Source organism: Scyliorhinus torazame, chromosome 21, assembly GCF_047496885.1.
Source record: "Scyliorhinus torazame isolate Kashiwa2021f chromosome 21, sScyTor2.1, whole genome shotgun sequence".
Classification (NCBI taxonomy): Eukaryota; Metazoa; Chordata; class Chondrichthyes; order Carcharhiniformes; family Scyliorhinidae; genus Scyliorhinus; species Scyliorhinus torazame.
Genome location: NC_092727.1, coordinates 52,494,143 through 52,513,185, shown reverse-complemented (window position 1 = coordinate 52,513,185; position 19,043 = coordinate 52,494,143). Strand labels below are relative to the sequence as shown.

The following is a 19,043-nucleotide window of genomic DNA, read 5'->3' as shown; positions in this document are numbered from 1 at the left end:
AGGAAACTACAAAACATAACAACATGGTATAATTAGTTATGGAGGTACCGTAATACCTCCGTACAGTGTTTAGTAACTATTTACAGGTCTGGTAGCTATGTACATTTGGTGGTTTATATTTACAGATTACAGTTAAAATGAAGCAATGAGTCAATCGGGGGCCCTGGTCGTCCTCTGTGATCGACGGAGCCTCGGTGGTGACTCCGGTGGGCGCTCGGGCATCTGTGACTCCGGGAGCGTGGCTTCGATCTCCATGGCAGCTTCATCACCCCTAGACGGCGCTGGTGGGGAAAACGGCTGACCTGGGAAGGGAGCGCCTCCGGGGGGCGTCGGTGGGTGGGGGGGCCTAGACGGGGGCAGCAGAAGGACTGATATTCTTGTAAGGTGCTGCGGTGGAGGGGAGGGTGGGACTGGTGGCTGGAATGTGCGTGGAGTTCCGGCGGGTGCCAGGTCCAGTAGGGAGACCATATCTTGTTGGCCGTCGGGGTACGCCACGTAGGCATACTGGGGGTTAGCATGGAGCAGGTGGACCCTCTCGACCAATGGGTCCGACTTGTGCACCTGCACGTGTTTTCGGAGCAGGATGGGTCCGGGTGCTGCCAGCCAGGTCGGGAGCGAGGTCCCAGAGGAGGACTTTCTAGGGAACACAAGGAGACATTCGTGAGGTGTCAGATTGGTGGTTGTACAAAGTAGTAAGTGCGGTTTGCACTCCGCGCAGATTTGACAGTCCCTGGTGGCAGTCCTGACCTCCTCGATGGAGTAGGGCAGGTTGCGGGTCTTGGCGAAATGGAAAAGCGAGTGACCCCCGGGTGGCAGAGGTCCTCGTGGAGGTCTCGGAGGTGGTCCACTTGTGCGGTGGCACATGTGCCGCGGGACAGGGCGTCAGGAGTCTCATTTAGCTTCCCGGGACGATACAAGATCTCGTAGTTGTAGGTGGAGAGTTCGATCCGCCACCGCAAGATCTTGTCGTTTTTTATCTTGCCCCGCTGTGCATTATCAAACATGAAAGCAACCGACCGTTGGTCAGTGAGGAGAGTGAATCTCCTGCTGGCCAGGTAATACCTCCAATGTCGCACAGCATCTACTCTGGCCTGGGCCTCCTTTTCGACTGAGGAGTGGCGGATTTCGGAAGCATGTAGGGTACGGGAGAAGAAGGCCATGGGTCTGCTCGCTTGGTTGAGGGTGTCCGCCAGACCTACGTCGGACGCATCGCTCTCGACCTGGAAGGGGAGGGACTCGTCGATGGCGTGCAGCGTGGCCTTTACAATGTCTGCTTTGATGCGGCTGAAGGCCTGGCGGGCCTCTAGCGACAGGGGAAAAGCTGTGGATTGGATCAGGGGACGGGCCTTGTCCGCATAGTTGGGGACCCACTGGGCGTAGTAGCTAAAAAAACCTAGGCAGCGTTTCAGGGCCTTAGAGCAGTGAGGGAGGGGGAACTCCATAAGGTGGCGCATGCGTTCAGGGTCGGGGTCTATAACTCCATTTCGCACTACGTAGCCGAGAATGGCTAGACGGTCGGTGCTAAACACCTTATCCTTATTGTATGTTCTGTTAAGGATTTTAGCGGTCTGGAGACATTTTCGGAGGTTGGTGTCGTGGTCCTGCTGTTCGTGGCCGCAGATGGTGACATTATCGACATACGGGAATGTTGCCCGTAAACCGTACCGGTCAACCATTTGGTCCATCTCGTGCTGGAAGACCGAGACCCCGTTAGTGACACCAAAGGGAACCCTTGAGAAGTGATAGAGCCGCACGTCTGCCTTGAAGGCAGTGTATTTGCAGTCACTAGTGCGGATGGGGAGCTGGTGGTACGCGGACTTGAGATCCACCGTGGAGAAGACTTTATAATGCGTGATCCTGTTTACCAGGTCGGATATGCGGGGGAGAGGGTACGTGTCCAGCTGTGTAAACCTGTTGATGGTCTGACTGTAGTCGATGTCCATCCTCTGCTTCTCCCCGGTCTTTACCACCACTACTTGAGCTCTCCAGGGGCTGTTACTGGCTTCAATGACCCCTTCCTTCAGTAGCCTTTGGACCTCTGACCTATTAAAGATCCGATCCTGGGCACTGTAGCGCCTGCTCCTGGTGGCGATGGGTTTGCAATTCGGGGTGAGGTTCGCAAACAGGGAAGGCGGGTCGACCTTAAGGGTCGTGAGGCCGCAGACAGTAAGGGAGGGGAAAGGGCCGCCGAATTGGAAGGTCAGACTTTGAAGGTTACACTGGAAGTCTAAACCCAGGAGTGTAACCGCGCAGAGGTGGGGAAGGACGTAGAGACAGAAATTTTTGCACTCCCTTCCCTGGACTGTGAGGTTTGCTACACAAAACCCCTTTATCTCCACTGAGTGGGAACCGGAGGCCAGTGAGATTTTTTGATTAGCAGGGTGGATGAGGAGGGAACAGCACCTTACCGTGTTGGGGTGTATGAAGCTCTCCATGCTCCCAGAGTCGATTAGGCAGGCGTCTCGTGCCCGTTGATGAAAACGGTCGTCGTAGCGGTTGAGAGTGTTCGAGGTCGAGACTGATCGAGGGTCACCGAGGCCAATCGCAGTAGTTGGGAATTCTGTTCAGGCAGTGTGTGGTCGGCCGAGCTGGGGTCCTGGGGGTTCTTCCAAGATGGCGTCTCCCTTTGGTCGCACATGGCCGGCGGTGCACAAAATGGCGACGCCCATCCCTCAAGCGTGTTGTCCGCGGAACAAGATGGCGGCGCCCGGGGTCCGCACGTGGCCCTGGGATATGGGGGTGGCGGTGACCGCTGGCCGCACGGGGCGCATGGAGAAGTTTGTGGTGGCGGTCCGCATTCGCCGCTGGAGACCGCGGCCACCGCTCGGGCCTGACATACCCCCACGAAATGGCCCTTTTTGCCGCATCTCTTGCAGGTGGATGCGCGGGCCGGGCAGCGCTGGCGGGGGTGCTTGGCCTGCCCGCAAAAGTAGCAGCGGGGCCCCTCGGGGTTGCCAGGCCGCCTTGCAGCACAGGCCTGTGGGTAAACGGGGGAAGTCTCGGGGTCAGCCGCTGAGGGGTTCCACGCTGCCCAGGGGGCTGCCGCGCGGTCGGGAACGTAGGCGCGGGCGTTCCTGGAGGCCACGTCCAGGGAGCCTGCAAGGGCCCGTGCCTCACTGAGACGGAGGGTGTCCTTCTCTAATAGGCGCTGGCGGATTTGTGACGAAAGCATACCTGCCACGAAAGCGTCCCAGACTAAGAGTTCAATGTGTTCGCTCGCCGAAACTTGTGGGCAGCCGCAGCTTCTTCCCAGCACCAGGAGTGCGCGGTAGAATTCCTCCAGCAATTCCCCAGGGGTTTGTCGCCTTGTTGCAAGAAGGGTGTAGACCTGGTTTACCGGGTGAATATAGTTTCCTTGTAGCAACTCAATTGCTGCATCAAAGTCTTCCGCTTCCTCGATGAGGGTGTAAATCTCCGGGCTCACCCTTGAGTGCAGTTTCTGCTCTCCCGTGGGTGCGTTTTCGGCCGTCTCGAGATACCCTTTAAAGCACGCCAGCCAGTGCTTAAAGATTGCCGCTGAGTTCGCCGTGTGGGGACTAAGTTGCAGACACTCCGGCTTGATTCGGAGCTCCATCCTTTCTTCTTAAAGAATCTAGCTTATTAAATTGATGCATGATCAATGACCACTAAAGCGAGGTTGAAGTCCAACTGAAGGCTTTAATAAGCCTCTCAGGTACCGTAATACCTATAATACCACATACGACACCTGCTAGGAGGAGCCAGCATGCTGGGATTACTGTGGTACCTGTAATACAGTGGCAGTACCGTAATATGCGTAGTGTGTTACCAGTGGTGTTTACCCCATTCACCCCCTGTTTATAAAAGAGTCCGGCGGGGGTGAAGAACAACATTACAGATTTAGTCTGTCAGGGCTTTGACCCTCCGCTGCGATCGCCTCAGTCCTGGTGGTGGTGTGGACGCCGATGCGGGCACCTGTGACTCCGGGAGCGTGTTGACCTCTCCATCGTCGCCCCCTAGTGGATCCAGTGAAGGGACGGATACTGCTGGGGTGGGGGCTGCGGTGAGGTTCGCTGGCGGGAGGGTGGGCGGTGCAGGGGTGTGGGAGGCAACCGGAGGGGGGAGAAGCGGTACCAGATCCGAGGTTGTGGATGGGGACCCAGCGGGTGCCAGGTCCCGGAGGGAGACTGTGTCCTGTTGCCCGTCGGGGTGTGCCACGTAGACATACTGTGGGTTTGCATGGAGGAGGTGGACTTTCTCAACCAAGTGATCCGATTTATGGCTCGTCACATGCTTCCGGAGGAGGACGAGCCCAGGAACTGTCAGCCATGTTGGGAGCGAGACCCCGGAGGTGGACTTCCGAGGGAAGGCAAACACACATTCGTGAGCAGTCTCATTAGTAGCGGTGCACCGGAGCGACCGGATGGAGTGGAGCGCGTCGGGGAGGACCTCCTGCCAGCGGGAGACTGGGAGATCCCTAGACCGAAGGGCCAGCAGGACGGCCTTCCAGACCTTCCCGTTCTCCCTCTCCACCTACCCGTTTCCCCGGGGGTTGTAGCTGGTCGTTCTGCTCGAGGCGCTGCCCTTGCTGAGCAGGAACTGACGCAGCTCATCGCTCATGAAGAAGGATCCCCGATCGCTGTGCATGTAGGTGGGGAAACCGAACAGGGTGAAGATGCTGTGCAGGGCCTTGATGACCGTGGCGGATGGGGTGCTGATGGTAGGCGTACTTCTAGTCAACTGTCGAGAAGACTCGATACTGCGCAATCTTATTGACCATGTCAGATATGTGTGGGAGAGGGTACGCATCGAGCTATGTGTACCGATTGATGGTCTGACTGTAGTCGATGACCATCCTGTGTTTCTCCCCAGTCTTGACTACCACCATTTGAGCTCTCCAGGGGCTGTTTCAGGCCTCAATGATCCCGTCCTGCAGAAGCCGTTGGACTTCCGTCTTGATGAAGGTCCTGTCCTGCGCACTGTACCGTCTGCTCCTCGTGGCGAATGGCTTACAGTCCGGGGTGAGGTATGCAAACAGTGAAGGTGGCTCGACCTTAAGTGTCGTGAGGCCACAAATGGTAAGGGGGGGGGCTGGGGTCCGCCGAATTTCAGAGTAAGGCTTTGGAGGTGACATTGAAAATCGAGACCTAGTAACAGGGCAGCGCAGAGATGGGGGAGGACGTAGAGCCTGAAGTTGCTATACTCTACACCCTGAACGGTGAGGGTCGCGACGCAATACCCCCGGGGGAATGGGATCCGGAGGCCAGGGAGATTTTCTGGGTGAAGGGGAGTACTGGGAGGGAGCAGCGCCTTACCGTAGCAGGGTGGATGAAACTCTCTGTGCTCCCGGAGTCAAAGAGACAGGTCATCTCGTGCCCGTTGATCTTTACCGTCATCGTAACGGTCGCGAGGTTGTGGGGCTGAGACTGATCAAGGGTGATGGAAGCGAGCTGCAGAAGATGTTGGGAGGTCCCGGGCTGATCAGCGGTGGCGGAGGTATCGGCGGGCCACGAACGGCCAGGCGAGCAGGGGTCCTGAGGTGCGGTCCAAGATGGCGGCACCCATGGGGCGCACATGGCGGACGACATTAAAGATGGCGCACGTGGCTTGTGGTGGAGAAGATGGTGGTGCCCCTGGATCACACGTCGGGGGTATAGCGATGCTGGGCCTGGAAACAGCGGCGACCGACCGAGCCTGGCAAACGGAATCGAAGTGGTCCTTCTTCCCACATCTGTTGCAGGTCGCGCTCCGCGACAGGCAGCGCTGCCTGGGATGTTTGCTCTGGCCACAAAAGTAACATTTGGGCCCTCCGGAGTTGGTCGCCTGCCGCATGGCGCAGGCTTGCGGTGTACTCGAGTCGGCCGCTGGTGGGGCCCACGATGCCCACGAAGGTGCCGCGCGGTCGGAGGTGTAGGCCTCCAGATTACGGGAGGCCACTTCTAGGGAGTTAGCAAGCTGCACAGTCTCTGCAAGGTCGAGCGTACCCCTTTCCAATAGCCGCTGGCGAACGTAAGTAGACTTAATGCCCGTGACATAAGCGTCTCTGATTAATAGTTCGGTCTGTTGGACTGCTGAAACTGCCTGGCAGTTACAGTTCCTACTGAGTATCCGTAGAGCCTGCACAAAATCGTCCTGAGACTCTCCCGGGAGTTGCCGTCTCGTGGCCAGGAGGTGCCTGGCGTACACTTGATTCACCGACTTGATTCACCGACTAAAGTACTGTCCTTTTAGTAGCGCCATTGCTTCTGAGTAGGTGGGTGCTTCCCGGATGAGGGGAAAAACGTGTGGGCTCACACATGAGTAGAGGATCTGGAGCTTCTGCGGGTCTGAGAGTTCTTCAGTGGCTGCTCCGAGGTATCCTTCAAAGCAGGCTAGCCAGTGCTCGAATGTGGACGTGGCGTTGGCTGCGTGAGGGCTCAACTCCAGGTGATCAGGCTTGATTAAATAATTCATCTCGTAAAATCTTGTGCAATAAATTGATGTACCATCAATGACCACGAGATGAGAATGGTGAAAACAATTGAGGCTTTATTGCACAAGGTGTTGAGCCTCCTGCAGCTGGAACCAGAATGGGAGCAGCGCAGGAGAGCATACACTTCTATACGGCGCCTGCTGGGAGGAGCCAGCAGGCTGGGATTACTGTGGTACCTGTAATACAGTGGCAGTACCGCAATACGCGTAGTGTGTTACCAGTGGTGTTTACCACAGTTTCTGTCTCTTAAATGGGAGGGGGGGTTATTTACATGTGTTCTTGATTTTACTTATGGTTGTGGTTCCTTTGTGTCTTTGTTTTGAGGGATGTGAGGTTCTGGACACGTGGGGCCGGGTCACTGAGGATGGGGTTGGGAGAAGGGGGGCTCTGACAGGGGTCACCACTCCAGCAAACAAAGATTGGCTAGTGAACAGGAGTGTGGTATGTGGAGGGGCCGCGGTCATTGGAGCCTGGTCGAACAGGTTTCGATGGATCTGGGAGGTGTGAATGGTGGGGGAGCGGATCAATACTGGGTGAGGTGTTTGCAAGAGGAAATGGATCCGGGGATTCCAGGAGGGAGAGGGGCCGACGGTAATAAAAGGATGGGGCAGGTCCGGCAGGATAGGCGGGGCCTGGGCAATGGTGATGATGGATAGGAGTGACGGGAGGAGGTGGTGAGAATGACCCCCGGTCAGAATGGTGACGTGGTTCGTGAGAGGGTGAGGAGGACCAGTGAAAAGAGCAAGAGTTTTTTGCGCATTTGAAGAGTTTAAAAGCTGATGCGGTGATGCTGCAAGAAACACTCTGAGGGTGAAGGACCAGATGAGGCTTAAGAAGGGCTGGTTGAGCCAGATGTTTCATTTGGGGTTTAATAGTCGGGCTCGGGTAGTGACGTATTTCCTGGATAAGTGGGTAAGGTTCCAGATGGAGAAGGTGGGGGCGGATCAGGGGCGCAGGTACGTGATTGTTACGTGTGTACTGGAGGCGTTGGTAAACGCATATGGCCCCAATTGGGATGATACGGGGTCATGAAGAGAACGTTGGCTGCCATTCCAAATCTGGATACCCATGAGTTGATAGTGGGGGGGGGGGGAATTGGAACACAGTGCTGGAGCCGAGGGCAGACAGGTCCCAGCCATGCTTATTGACCACGTCGGGTAGAGGGAGGGGGGTTTGGGGCACGGTGGGGGGCGGGGGGGGGGGGGGGGGGGGCAAAGCAAAGCATTGACAGGGCTCATTGACCCCAGGGGATTTTTACACCCGAGGGATCAGGAGTATTCATTATTCCCCCCGGTACACAATGTGCTCTCAAGGATTGGCTTTTTTGTGTTGAGGAAGGCGCTGTTAGCCGGAGTTAAGAGATTGGATTGGATTGGATTTGTTTATTGTCACATGTACCGAGGTACAGTGAAAAGTATTTTTCTGCGAGCAGCTCAACAGATCATTAAATACATGGGAAGAAAAGGGAATAAAAGAAAATACATAATAGGGCAACACAACATATACAATGCAACTACATAAGCACTGGCATCGGATGAAGCATACAGGGTGTAGTGTTAATGAGGTCAGTCCATAAGAGGGTCATTTAGGAGTCTGGTGCAAAGTACTCGGCATTTGTGATCTCAGATCACGCTCCTCATTGGATGGACATGGTACTGGAGAAGGGGGCGGCCTGGAGGCCGGGGTGGAGGTTGGATGTGGGGTTATTGGTGGATCGGAGCTTCTGTGACAAGATAGTGAAGGTGATTGAGGAGTATGTGGGGTTCAATTGCACGGGGGCGGTCTCGCCGACGGTGGTCTGGGAGGCACTGATGGCAGTGGTGAGGGGGGAGGATATCTCGTTCAAGGCCAATCCGGAGGAGAGGGAGGAACGCCAACTGATGGTAGAAGGAATTTTGGATGTGGATGGGAGGTATGCGGGGGAACCTGATTCTGGGCTCCTGGCAAAGAGAAAGGAGTTGCAGGCGAGGTTTGACCTACTGTCCACAGGAAAGCGGTATGTCAGTTGAGAAAGGTGAGGGAGGGCTGTTTTTGGCTGCAGGGAGAAGGCAGGACGTATGTTGGCAGGTCAGCTCCGTCGAGAGGCTGTGGCGAGGGAGGTGGTTCGGAACAAGACGGGGGAGTTGGTGGTGGCACCAGAACAGATTAACAAAATGTTTGAAGAGTTTTATAGGGACTCGGAAAAGTGGAGCCACCAGATGAACAGAAGCTGAGGGTGTTCCTGGGCGGGTTAGAGTATCTGAGGTCGCGTGAGGTTGAGAGGGCAGGGCTGGAAGAGCCGATAATGTGAAGGTGTCAATCAGGAGGATGCAAACAGAGAAGGCGGCGGGGCCGGACGGGTTCCTGGTCGAATTTTGCAAAACTTTAAGGACAAGCTGGCGCCGTTGGTGGAAATGTTCCAGGATGCAATGGACAGTGGGGTTGTGCCGAAAACGATGGGGCGGGCATCGATCTCGCTGTTGCTTAAGATTTTGGTGGAGTGTGGGTCGTACAGGCTCATATCTCTGCTGGATGTGGACGCCAAGATATTGGCGAGGGTGCTGGCATTAGGTTGGTGGTGTGCCAACCGAGCGTGATTGGGGAGAATCAAACGGATTAACATATGCAACATTAATACAGCGTAGTATATTGGAAAACTGATGCGTAGCAGAAGGTGGTCAGAACATGTACCCAGATAGGTGCTGAATGAAGTAGGTGTTGGTCGAACACAGGGTTATCTGGATCCGAGTGGGAAGAACCACAGTCCCTGATAGATCTATTTCCACTGGCTCTATTTGCAATCCCTGGAGCAGTGTAGATCCAGTGGGATGGTGATATTGTTTAAGGGCAATTAAGGATGAGCAATAAATGCTGGCCTTGCCAGTGATATTTGTATCTCAAGAACAAACAAGAAGAATGGGGGAAAAATGTATCACAAGCATTGTAGGTGTTCTCCTTTAAGCCAAGTCAAGGGGAACTTTTTCTGTACCTAACCCATACAGTAGCTTCCCTGTGGGTTTTTGGCTGGCGTGACAACCTTTAACCTCGAAGCAGTACAGTAAGGAAAATTTATAATTTATTTTCAAGATCTGTGGAATCTGCAATTGTTCTCAAGAATGTTCAAAAAACACTTTTAAGAATTTGCATCAATTGTAAAGGGATCACTTGTACTTTTCTTGGATAATAATTTTAAAAATACTGGCCCATGTAACCTGACAACCCTTGACCTGGAAGCAGAACCAAAAGGAAGGAAGTTAAGATATGGAAGCCGTATGTTGTACACAAAGGAAAAGCAGACAGAGACAGAAAGAGGAAAACACCAAATTATTGTGAGAAGATGCAAAGCTGAAGAGTTCAGTTTTTACTGTCTGGCAGAAAAGGAGACAGGAGCTCTTGGATGTACTTTGTGAGCTGGCTAAAAGGTTCTAAGACCCAGAAGGCTGTGTGAACAGCTTGGAGGTGCTAAAGAGCTGGGTGTTTTGTCAGAAGTGATGAAACCATAAACTGGTAAATTATTGGTTGGTTTAAAAGGAACTCTGGAGAGCTGCACCATCACGACCTGAGGGAGAGAATTTTAAGAAGTGTGCCTGGCTGATGATAATCATACCTGTGAAACTCAGCTGTTGGATGGGACTCCTGACCTACCCTGTTTGTGTAAAGAGAAGCATATTGTGGAACTGCAAAGTTACAAAATGCCATATGTCTGTTCCGAGTGATGCGAATGCTTGTGGTTGTATAAGATGTATCTGTTGCATCCAATGTTTAACATGAAATTTACCTTTTTCATATAGTTCTGATTTGGGTTCAAGTAAAATTGAGAAAAAGTAAAGTCTTGTTGGTGATTTCTTCATTTGCGATCATCCAGTTAATTTGCTTGTTTTGGTTCACTGGCCAAATTTTCTGACCATTCACCCTGGCAGGATCATCCAGTCCCACTGACAGCAATCCCTCACCAAATCTGGCCTGGTAGGGGAGGGTGCAAACAATGGGAAAACACGTTGTCGGTGGCAGGACCGGAAGATCCTGCTGATGGCCAATGGTGTGTTGCCTTTGCAGCCGCAAAACACACTGCAGAGGGAATGGAAAAGCCCACACACCTTTTTCCCATGGGGATCATAACACTGGACATTGCAGACGGAACTTTACCCTATATCTAACCTGCACTGTACCTGCCCCGGAAATACATGAAGGGGCATTATAGAAGGTGAATATTCTCTCTATTTAACTCATACTTTACCTGGTCTAGAATTATTTAATGGAACTATATAGAGAGATATTTAGTCTGCACCTGGACTGTGTTGTACTTGAATTGGGAGTGCTGTATTATTCCTGCTATAAATAATTTAGTTCATAATGTTTGTATGTATTTGAAGTGGCCATGCATATTCTGAGGTGTTATTTCTCTATTTTAGAGGCAGATCCCTGTAGTCATGTGTGAGGGCCCATCCATGGTAGGATTTCCTGATAGCTGCTACCAGCAAAGATTTTACTACCAACAGCTGGACGAACTCACAGCTCAGGAGGTACCTACTGGTCTTGAGTACTCCACACCAGGTAAGAAAAATAAGCAAGCACAGCGCATCAATAACCCCTCCCCTTCCCCACTGTCAAAACGTAGAATCATAGAATTACTACAGGGCAGAAGGAGGCTATTAAGCCCATCAAGTCTGCACTGAGCCTCTGCAAGAGCACACTACCCAGCCCCAATCCCCGTAATCCAATAACCCCACCTAACCTACTCACATTGAGAGACTAAGGGGTAATTTAGCATGGCCAATCCACCTAACCTGCACATCTTTGGACTGTGGGAGGAAATCGGAGCACCCGGAGGAAACCCACGCACACACGGGGAGAACGTGCAGACTCCACACAGACAGCCACCCAAGCCCAGAATTGAACCCGGGTCCCTGGCACTGTGAGTCAGCAGTGCTAGCCATTGTGCCACTATGCCTCTAGGTTTGTTCAGTTGTATTGAAGGCTGTTTGGCCCTTCAGCCCTCACCTCTCTCAACCCGTCACCTCCCCCCACTCCCCTCTCATGTCAGCTCATGACACCTTCTTTCCCAGCAATGCCCATGGCCCTAGATAGCCTCTATGCCAACAATGTACACAATGTCAAGTAAGGTAAAGTCGCCATAGTCCTAGATGACTACAGGTTACTATTCCATTTGAGCGGGAGAGCTAACAGGCGGTGGTTTAACCTGAGGATCGTACTGAAGCAATGAATCACATCCGAACAATGGCTCAGGAAAAAAAAACATTCACAAATCTTCTTTCCAGTTATACCAGAAGAGTTCTTGCTTCTGTCCGTATTATGCTTGTACAGAAAATTGTAGGGTTTTGTTAATACCTATACCCGCAATGCACCCAGCAATGTCATGAATGCCGTGTTTGGGCTCACCATCTGCATGTTTATCCCACACAGCGAAAATGTGGGGCACCGGGAGTGCCGTGGGAATTCTAGAATTGGGTCTTGCCTACCAGATGATTCGTGAGGCATCCCAACTGGGGGAACATCTGGACCCATACAAAATAATACAAGTTGTTGTTATTATTCTTAGTGACCATTGAGAAAGGAATGAAAGGAACTGTGACTTTGCTGATGGTGCAGTAGTTTATCATCTTAGGTTTTAGTGGAAGGACCTCCACATGAGTCTGAACTGAGTGACTGATAACCACTGGATGGAACGTGTCTCAATGTTTCCCATCCCCATCATCCTGCCCTTGGTTTTCCAGCACAGCTATCCACTCACTGCTCTTGAACAACAAGATTAAAGGGCAATTAAACTGACATTTACGTGTTGATTGAAAGACAAAGTGCAGATTGAGGCCTGCCATCTGACCACAGCTTGAATGTGAACAAGTGTAAATCTATCATCAGCAGATAGTCTCACATCTCTCGGGCCTTGCAGTGTAACAGCAACTGACCCAAATTTAGACTTGATTTGAATTTTTAAAAGGCCCAGCCAATTTTGTACATTGATAACGAGTTGACAATTGGAATTTAGTTTTGTCATACAGATGCCACTCCTGATACTCCTGTCACTGGTGAACTGAGAAATGCGGAGAAGATGATATAACCCGGTGTTTCTGGTTGGCATTCACCTTAAAATGTGTTACTTTTAAAAAATGTTTAAAGAGTTTGTTCTTGAGAGAAGATTTATACACCACAATGCCTGGTGATCAACAGCAAACTACAGACAAGAGAGTAAGCCTGTGCACTCAGTGCAAAGTTACCACACATCTGATCCGAGCTTTATCATGAACCACATTGAGTCATCACCGCCAAAACAGCAACTCTATCGGGACTTTTCAGGACTTATCAGGACTTGGGCATCACGGTAGTACAAGTGGCTAGCACTGTGGATTCACTGCGCCAGGGTCCCAGGTTCCTTCCCCGCTGGGTCACTGTCTGTGCGGAGTCTGCATGTTCTCCCCGTGTCTGCGTGGGTTTCCTCCGGGTGCTCCGGTTTCCTCCCACAAGTCCCGAAAGACGTGCAGGTTAGGTGGATTGGCCATGCTAAATTGCCCTTAGTGTCCAATAAGGTTAGGAGGGATTATTGGCTTGTGGGGAAAGGGTGGAATTGAGGGCTTGGGTGGGTCAGTGCAGACTCAATGGGCCGAATGGCCTCCTTCTGCACTGTATGTTCTATATTCTATGTATATAATAGCAAGTGGCACAGTGCAATGAGAAGCAACACATGTTATTGTGTTCAGGTGTCATTAAAATTTCAGAATCCTCACAAACATTTTTGTTAAAAATTAAAAATCTGTAGTTACAGTGCTACTGTTGGCTTAAGTTTATTTTATTATATTGATAAAGGGACTTTGCAGTAGCTGTGTGTTAAAGGAATTTGGAGTTTGTTTTACTGAGATGTCTGGGTGAAGGGCCATAGCTACTGAGATGTCTAGGTGAAGGGCCATGGCCGACATTGCAGAACTCCATCGAAGATGTGCTACTGTGCTGCCCATTCCATCCCATCCCATTCAATAGTCTTGGCTTCTTTTAATGAAACTTTGTCACAAATACTCATATGTCTCAACTATGGATTTTCTTGCTCTTTTGGAAAGTATCATCCTTTGCTGTCTGGTTCCTTCAATTCATGGGTGAGCTCAGGGTATTGAGAAATGTGTTTATGAACTCTGCCCTAACACCCCATTGCAGGGCCTGTCCTACCATGCTAGTTGTGTCCCAGTCATGCCTGGCAGTATCACTGTCACCAACAGTGTAGGCTGGAATCAATTCATGAAATGATTCAGTAATCTATCCAGTGCTGCCACTTAATCCACCAACCACTTTCTATATCCCATGTTCATCACCATTATTTCCGTTTCTCATTCTCTTTAGCTCTTTCTGATCCTCCGCTTCGATTCTCCCTTCATCCTCCTTCAGTGCTTTGCTCTCTTTGGTTCCTCCTTTATTCCTTGACAGTTTGCCTTTTTTCTTTCCATTTTTCACTTATCTCTCCCTTTCCTCACTTTCGTTTCCTCTTTCACTTTCCATCCGGTAGCACGGTAGCATCGTGGTTAGCACAGTTGCTTCACAACTCCAGGATCCCAGGTTCGATTCCAGGCTTGGGTCACTATCTGTGTGGAGTTTGCATGTTCTCCCCGTGTGTGCGTGGGTTTCCTCCGGGTGCTCCGGTTTCCTCCCACAGTCCAAAGGTGTACAGGTTAGGTGGATTGGCCATTCTAAATTGCCCTTAGTCTCCAAAAAAGGTTAAGTTGAGTTACGGGGATAAAGGGGATAGGATGGAGGTGTGGGGCTTAAGTAGCGTGCTCTTTCCAAGGGCTGGTGCAGACTCGATGGGCTGAATGGCCTCCTTCTGCACTGTAAATTCTATGATAATCCCTCTTGATTTTTAAGCTGTCGACTTCAATTTCCTCTCTTTCGTGCTCTTCTTCCTTTTAAATCCATTCTAAATGCTACAGCATCACAAGTTTCTGTGTGAGGAGCGGCATGGGGATGAAGCAGTGAAAGGGAACTGTGAATCATCAAGGCAGAAAGACTCTCAACATAAACCAGGGATAAAGACTTTGAAATAAGAAAGGGGAGTGGAAACAGAAAATTGACAATTTGGGTCCTGCTGAATGTTGGTTCGGAATTTCTTGAACATCCTAAGCAAAAGGTTGTCCTTTTGTTCCCCCCAACATCCACGAACATGCCATTTCTTTCAGGTTCACCGGATAGATTTGAGTTCTTCCTGGTCAGGGGGTGTGGTGTGGGTAGATATAGCAACTAGTTGAGATAAGCTAACTCAGTGCAGAGCAAGTGCATGATTTCCTTAAGCTGCATGGCTCAGTACCATACTCAATGGTGCAGTTACTCAGTAAAAGAGCAGCTTCTCTGCCACTGGTCCGTTGCAAAAGGCCACTGTAAGCTCAGTTTTTGCTTCACTGAAATGTTACATATTCATTATCTACACCGAAACCTGTGGTTTGTGGCAAGTACTTTGCCCTGTATAAAGTGTTAACTCATCTTATTTAATTTTGATTGAGTATCGCCTCATTAATTAATGACCCAAACTATATTTAGATATTGAATAGCACTTCTTTTTAAGTGTTGGTATGGTAAATTTAAACAAGGCAAGAAATAAAAACAAATACAATTGACAACCTAGATGACATCAAGTCTTGGAAATTAGTCTTTGAAGAATAAGTTTCAATGGGTAAATTGAACGTTCTTGACTTTTACTTGTCTTGTAAGGTAAAACAGTTATGGATGGTCAGGTTAAAGAAACATTGTTAGTTTTTAAGTCCTTTGTTTCTTCTACCTTTGCAAAAAAACATTTGTATATAAAACATGAACAGAAAAGGGAGAAAAAGCCCTTTGATGTTTATCCTGTCCATCAGACATGGTAATGACATTCCCCACCATCCTTAAATAAAACTCCCAGGAGAGACTTACCAACTTTTATAGATGCACCATGGAAAGCATCCTATCAGGCTGCATCACAGCCTGGTGTGGCAACTTCACGGACAAAGACCGCAAGAAACGTCAGAGAGTCATGAACACCGCCCAGTCCAACACACATAGAACGTAGAACAGTACAGCACAGAACAGGCCCTTCGGCCCTCGATGTTGCGCCGAGCATTGTCCGAAACCAAGATCAAGCTATCCCACTCCCTGTTATTCTGGTGTGCTCCATGTAGACAACCATTGTTCGCAAATAAACTTGCTTCATTCAGTTTTGTGCCGCCTGATGACACACAGCAGGCTTGTCTCTTTCAGAATTGCTACATATTTGTAGGTGCCGGTAAATGTACATTATTTGTGTCTTGGAAAGTTACTTAACTATTGATGCAGAGAATCCGAAACCTATGCTCAACCTACATCAACATACTTTCATTCTTCATGATATATTAGTGTTAGTGAATCACGAACCTGCCTCCCATCCATTGACTCCATCTACACCTCCCACTGTCTAGGATAAGCGGGCGGCATAATCAAAGATCCCTCCCACCCGGCTTACTCACTCTTCCAACTTCTTCCATCGGGGAGGAGATACAAAAGTCTGAGAACACGCATGAACAGACTCAAAAACAGCTTCTTCCCCGCTGTTACCAGACTTCTAAATGACCCTCTTATGTACTGGCCTCATTAACACTACACCCCTGTATGCTTCACCCGATGCCGGTGGTATGTAGTTACATTGTGTACCTTGTGTTGCCCTATTATGTATTTTCTTTTAATTCCTTTTCTTTTCATGTACTTAATGATCTGTTGAGCTTCTCGCAGAAAAATACTTTTCACTGTATCTCGGTACATGTGACACTAAACAAATCCAAATCCAAATACATAGAAACAAAACTGACCAATCTTGGGCAAATCTCCACAAAATGTTCCCCCCAAATTTTGTAAATTTCCAACAAATCTCCAATCCATTTTATAAAGCCTGCAAGCAAACTCCAGGTAGCCACTGACAATTCAATGAGTTAAACGTCCTCATATTCTTCATTGACCCTTTCTATCTGTCAAATATATAACCTCCTCTGTGCACTCCCATTATCCCCTTGAATCAGTAACAACAGACATATAAGTTCCTCTGTGTGGAGTTATTTATTTTTTGATACCTCCTTGTTCCAAAGTTTGAGTTTGAATCTCAATGCCACATTCAATAATATGTATCCAATCTTTTTAACTACCACTCACACAAATTATCCTCATCTTTCATGACCTCAGGAGATCCTAAACTGCTTCACAACCTATCAAGTATTTGTGAAGTAACTACGAGCAACCTGGGTAGCCAATTAAGACAGAACAAAGTCCACAAACAGCAAGGCGCTAAATGACCAATTAACCAATGTTAATGACATTGATTGAGAGATAAATGTTGGTGAAGACATTGAGGACTCCCCAAATATTTATAGGTGCTTGGGATATTTTACATTCACCTGATGCGGCAGATGGGACTTCAGTTTAATGTTGCTCGTTAGCTTTGTTGGCTGGACGGCTGGTTTGTGATGTGGAGCGACGCCAACAGCGTGGGTTCAATTCCCGTACCGGCTGAGGTTATTCAAGAAGGCCCTCCCTTCTCAACCTTGCCCCTCACTTAAAAAGAAGTGCTATTCAATATCTAAAGGGGCTGGTTTAGCACACTGGGCTAAATCGCTGGCTTTTAAAGCAGACCAAGGCAGGCCAGCAGCACGGTTCGATTCCCGTACCAGCCTCCCCGAACAGGCGCCGGAATTTGGCGACTAGGGGCTTTTCACAGTAACTTCACTGAAGCCTACTCGTGACAATAAGCGATTTTCATTTTCATTTCATCTGAGGTGTGGTGGCCCTCAGGTTAAATCACCACCAGTCAACTCACAAAGGGGAAAGCAGCCTATGGTCCTCGGGGACTGTGGTGACATTTCATTCAAAATGCTGTACCCTCAACAGGAGAATAATCCCTGAGTCCTATACTGAAGCTTTGGCCTAGATTATGTATGTAACTGTCTCGACTCTAGAGTGATGCTTGAACCCAAAACCTCCTGAATTCCAGAAAAATGGTGATGACAGAGCCAAGACTCCAATTGTCTCCATATGGCACTGAAACAAGACTGACATTGACTCCACATTGCAATGACTAGGGTTAACTCTGGATGTAATGTCAATAGAGCAGTATGATGGCTTTTTTTTAGAAATAGTTACAAGTTTCTGAACGTCATTCAACACCACAGGATCGGTTTCAAAATCAGCACTTGGTGATAAGACCTCACACATCCCACTTATAAATACTCCATGCAAACTTGAATAAATTCTATCTTATCTGCCATGTAAACAATTCCCAAATGCTGGAAATACAAATCTGTTATGATCCCCACAGAGACAACTTTAAAAAAAAAGTTCTAATTTCCAGTGGCCAACTTGAAGGACTTTCAGAACAGAATTCAAATGTTATACTTTTTACTGTAACAAATGAACAAAAAGCATCTTTGACGAAAAACTAATTTGCAGGTACCTTGTCCTCTAATCCGGTGTTTTTCAAACTTATTTTCCCGTGACCCACTTTTGCCAACTGCTGACTTTCAGGACCTATTTGATGGCCAGCACAGACACGATGGGTTGAAGGCTTTCTTTCTGTGCTATAAAATCTATGACTCTATGAAAGTAGAGAGATATTCAAAGTTCAGGGACGAAATTCTCCGGAAACGGCGCGATGTCTGCCGACTGGCGCCCAAAACGGCGCAAATCAGTCGGGCATCGCGCCGCCCCAAAGGTGCGGAATGCTCCGCATCTTTGGGGGCTGAGCCCCAACCTGAAGGGGCTAGGCCCGCGCCGGACAAATTTCTGCCCCGCCAGCTGGCGGAAAAGGCCTTTGGTGCCCCGCCAGCTAGCGCGGAAATGACATCTCCGGGCGGCGCATGCGCGGGAGCGTCAGCGGCCGCTGACAGCATTCCCGCGCATGCGCAATGGAGGGAGTCTCTTCTGCCTCCGCCATGGTGGAGACCGCGGCGAAGGTGGAAGGAAAAGAGTGCCCCCACGGCACAGGCCCGCCCGCGGATCGGTGGGCCCCGATCGCGGGCCAGGCCACCGTGGGGGCACCCCCCAGGGCCAGATCTCCCCGCGCCCCCCCCAGGACCCCGGAGCCCGCCCGCGTCGCCTTGTCCCGCCGGTAAGGTAGGTGGTTTAATCTACGCCGGCGGGACAGGCATTTTAGCAGCGGGACTTCGGCCCATACGGGCCGGAGAATCGCGCGGGGGGGCCCACCAACCGGCGCGGCCCGATTCCCGGCCCTGCCGAATATCCGGTGCCGGAGAATTCGGCAACCGGCGGGGGTGGGATTCACGCCAGACCCCGGCGATTCTCCGACCCGGCGGGGGGTCGGAGAATCTCGCCCCTGATGTCAGTGTTTATATTGTGGGAAGAAACAAGGTTTGCATTTTGCTAGCACCTTCACAATGGCGTAATAATAATCTTTATTGTCACAAATAGGCTTACATTAACACTGCAATGAAGTTACTGTGAAAAGCCCCTAGTCACCACATTCCGGTGCCTGTTCGGGGAGGCTGTTACAGGAATTTCAGGGTGCGCCGCGACCCTTTTTGCACCTGCCCATGGGTCGCGACCCCCACTTTGTAAAAGCCTGCTCTAATCTACAGAAATATCTTGTTAATGCTTTGATACAACTGAACATTACTCCTTTTGG

General features: G+C 50.2%; 1 protein-coding gene across 2 annotated transcripts in view; it reads left to right on the top strand.

Moving 5' to 3' along the window:
- Positions 1-19,043, top strand: part of ets1 (v-ets avian erythroblastosis virus E26 oncogene homolog 1) — a 158,760-nt gene that overhangs the window by 24,208 nt on the left and 115,509 nt on the right. For both annotated transcript variants that reach the window (XM_072486808.1, XM_072486807.1), the window contains exon 3: positions 10,822-10,963. In XM_072486808.1, coding sequence (XP_072342909.1) covers positions 10,822-10,963 — 142 coding nt within the window. The remainder of the gene's footprint in view (positions 1-10,821; positions 10,964-19,043) is intronic.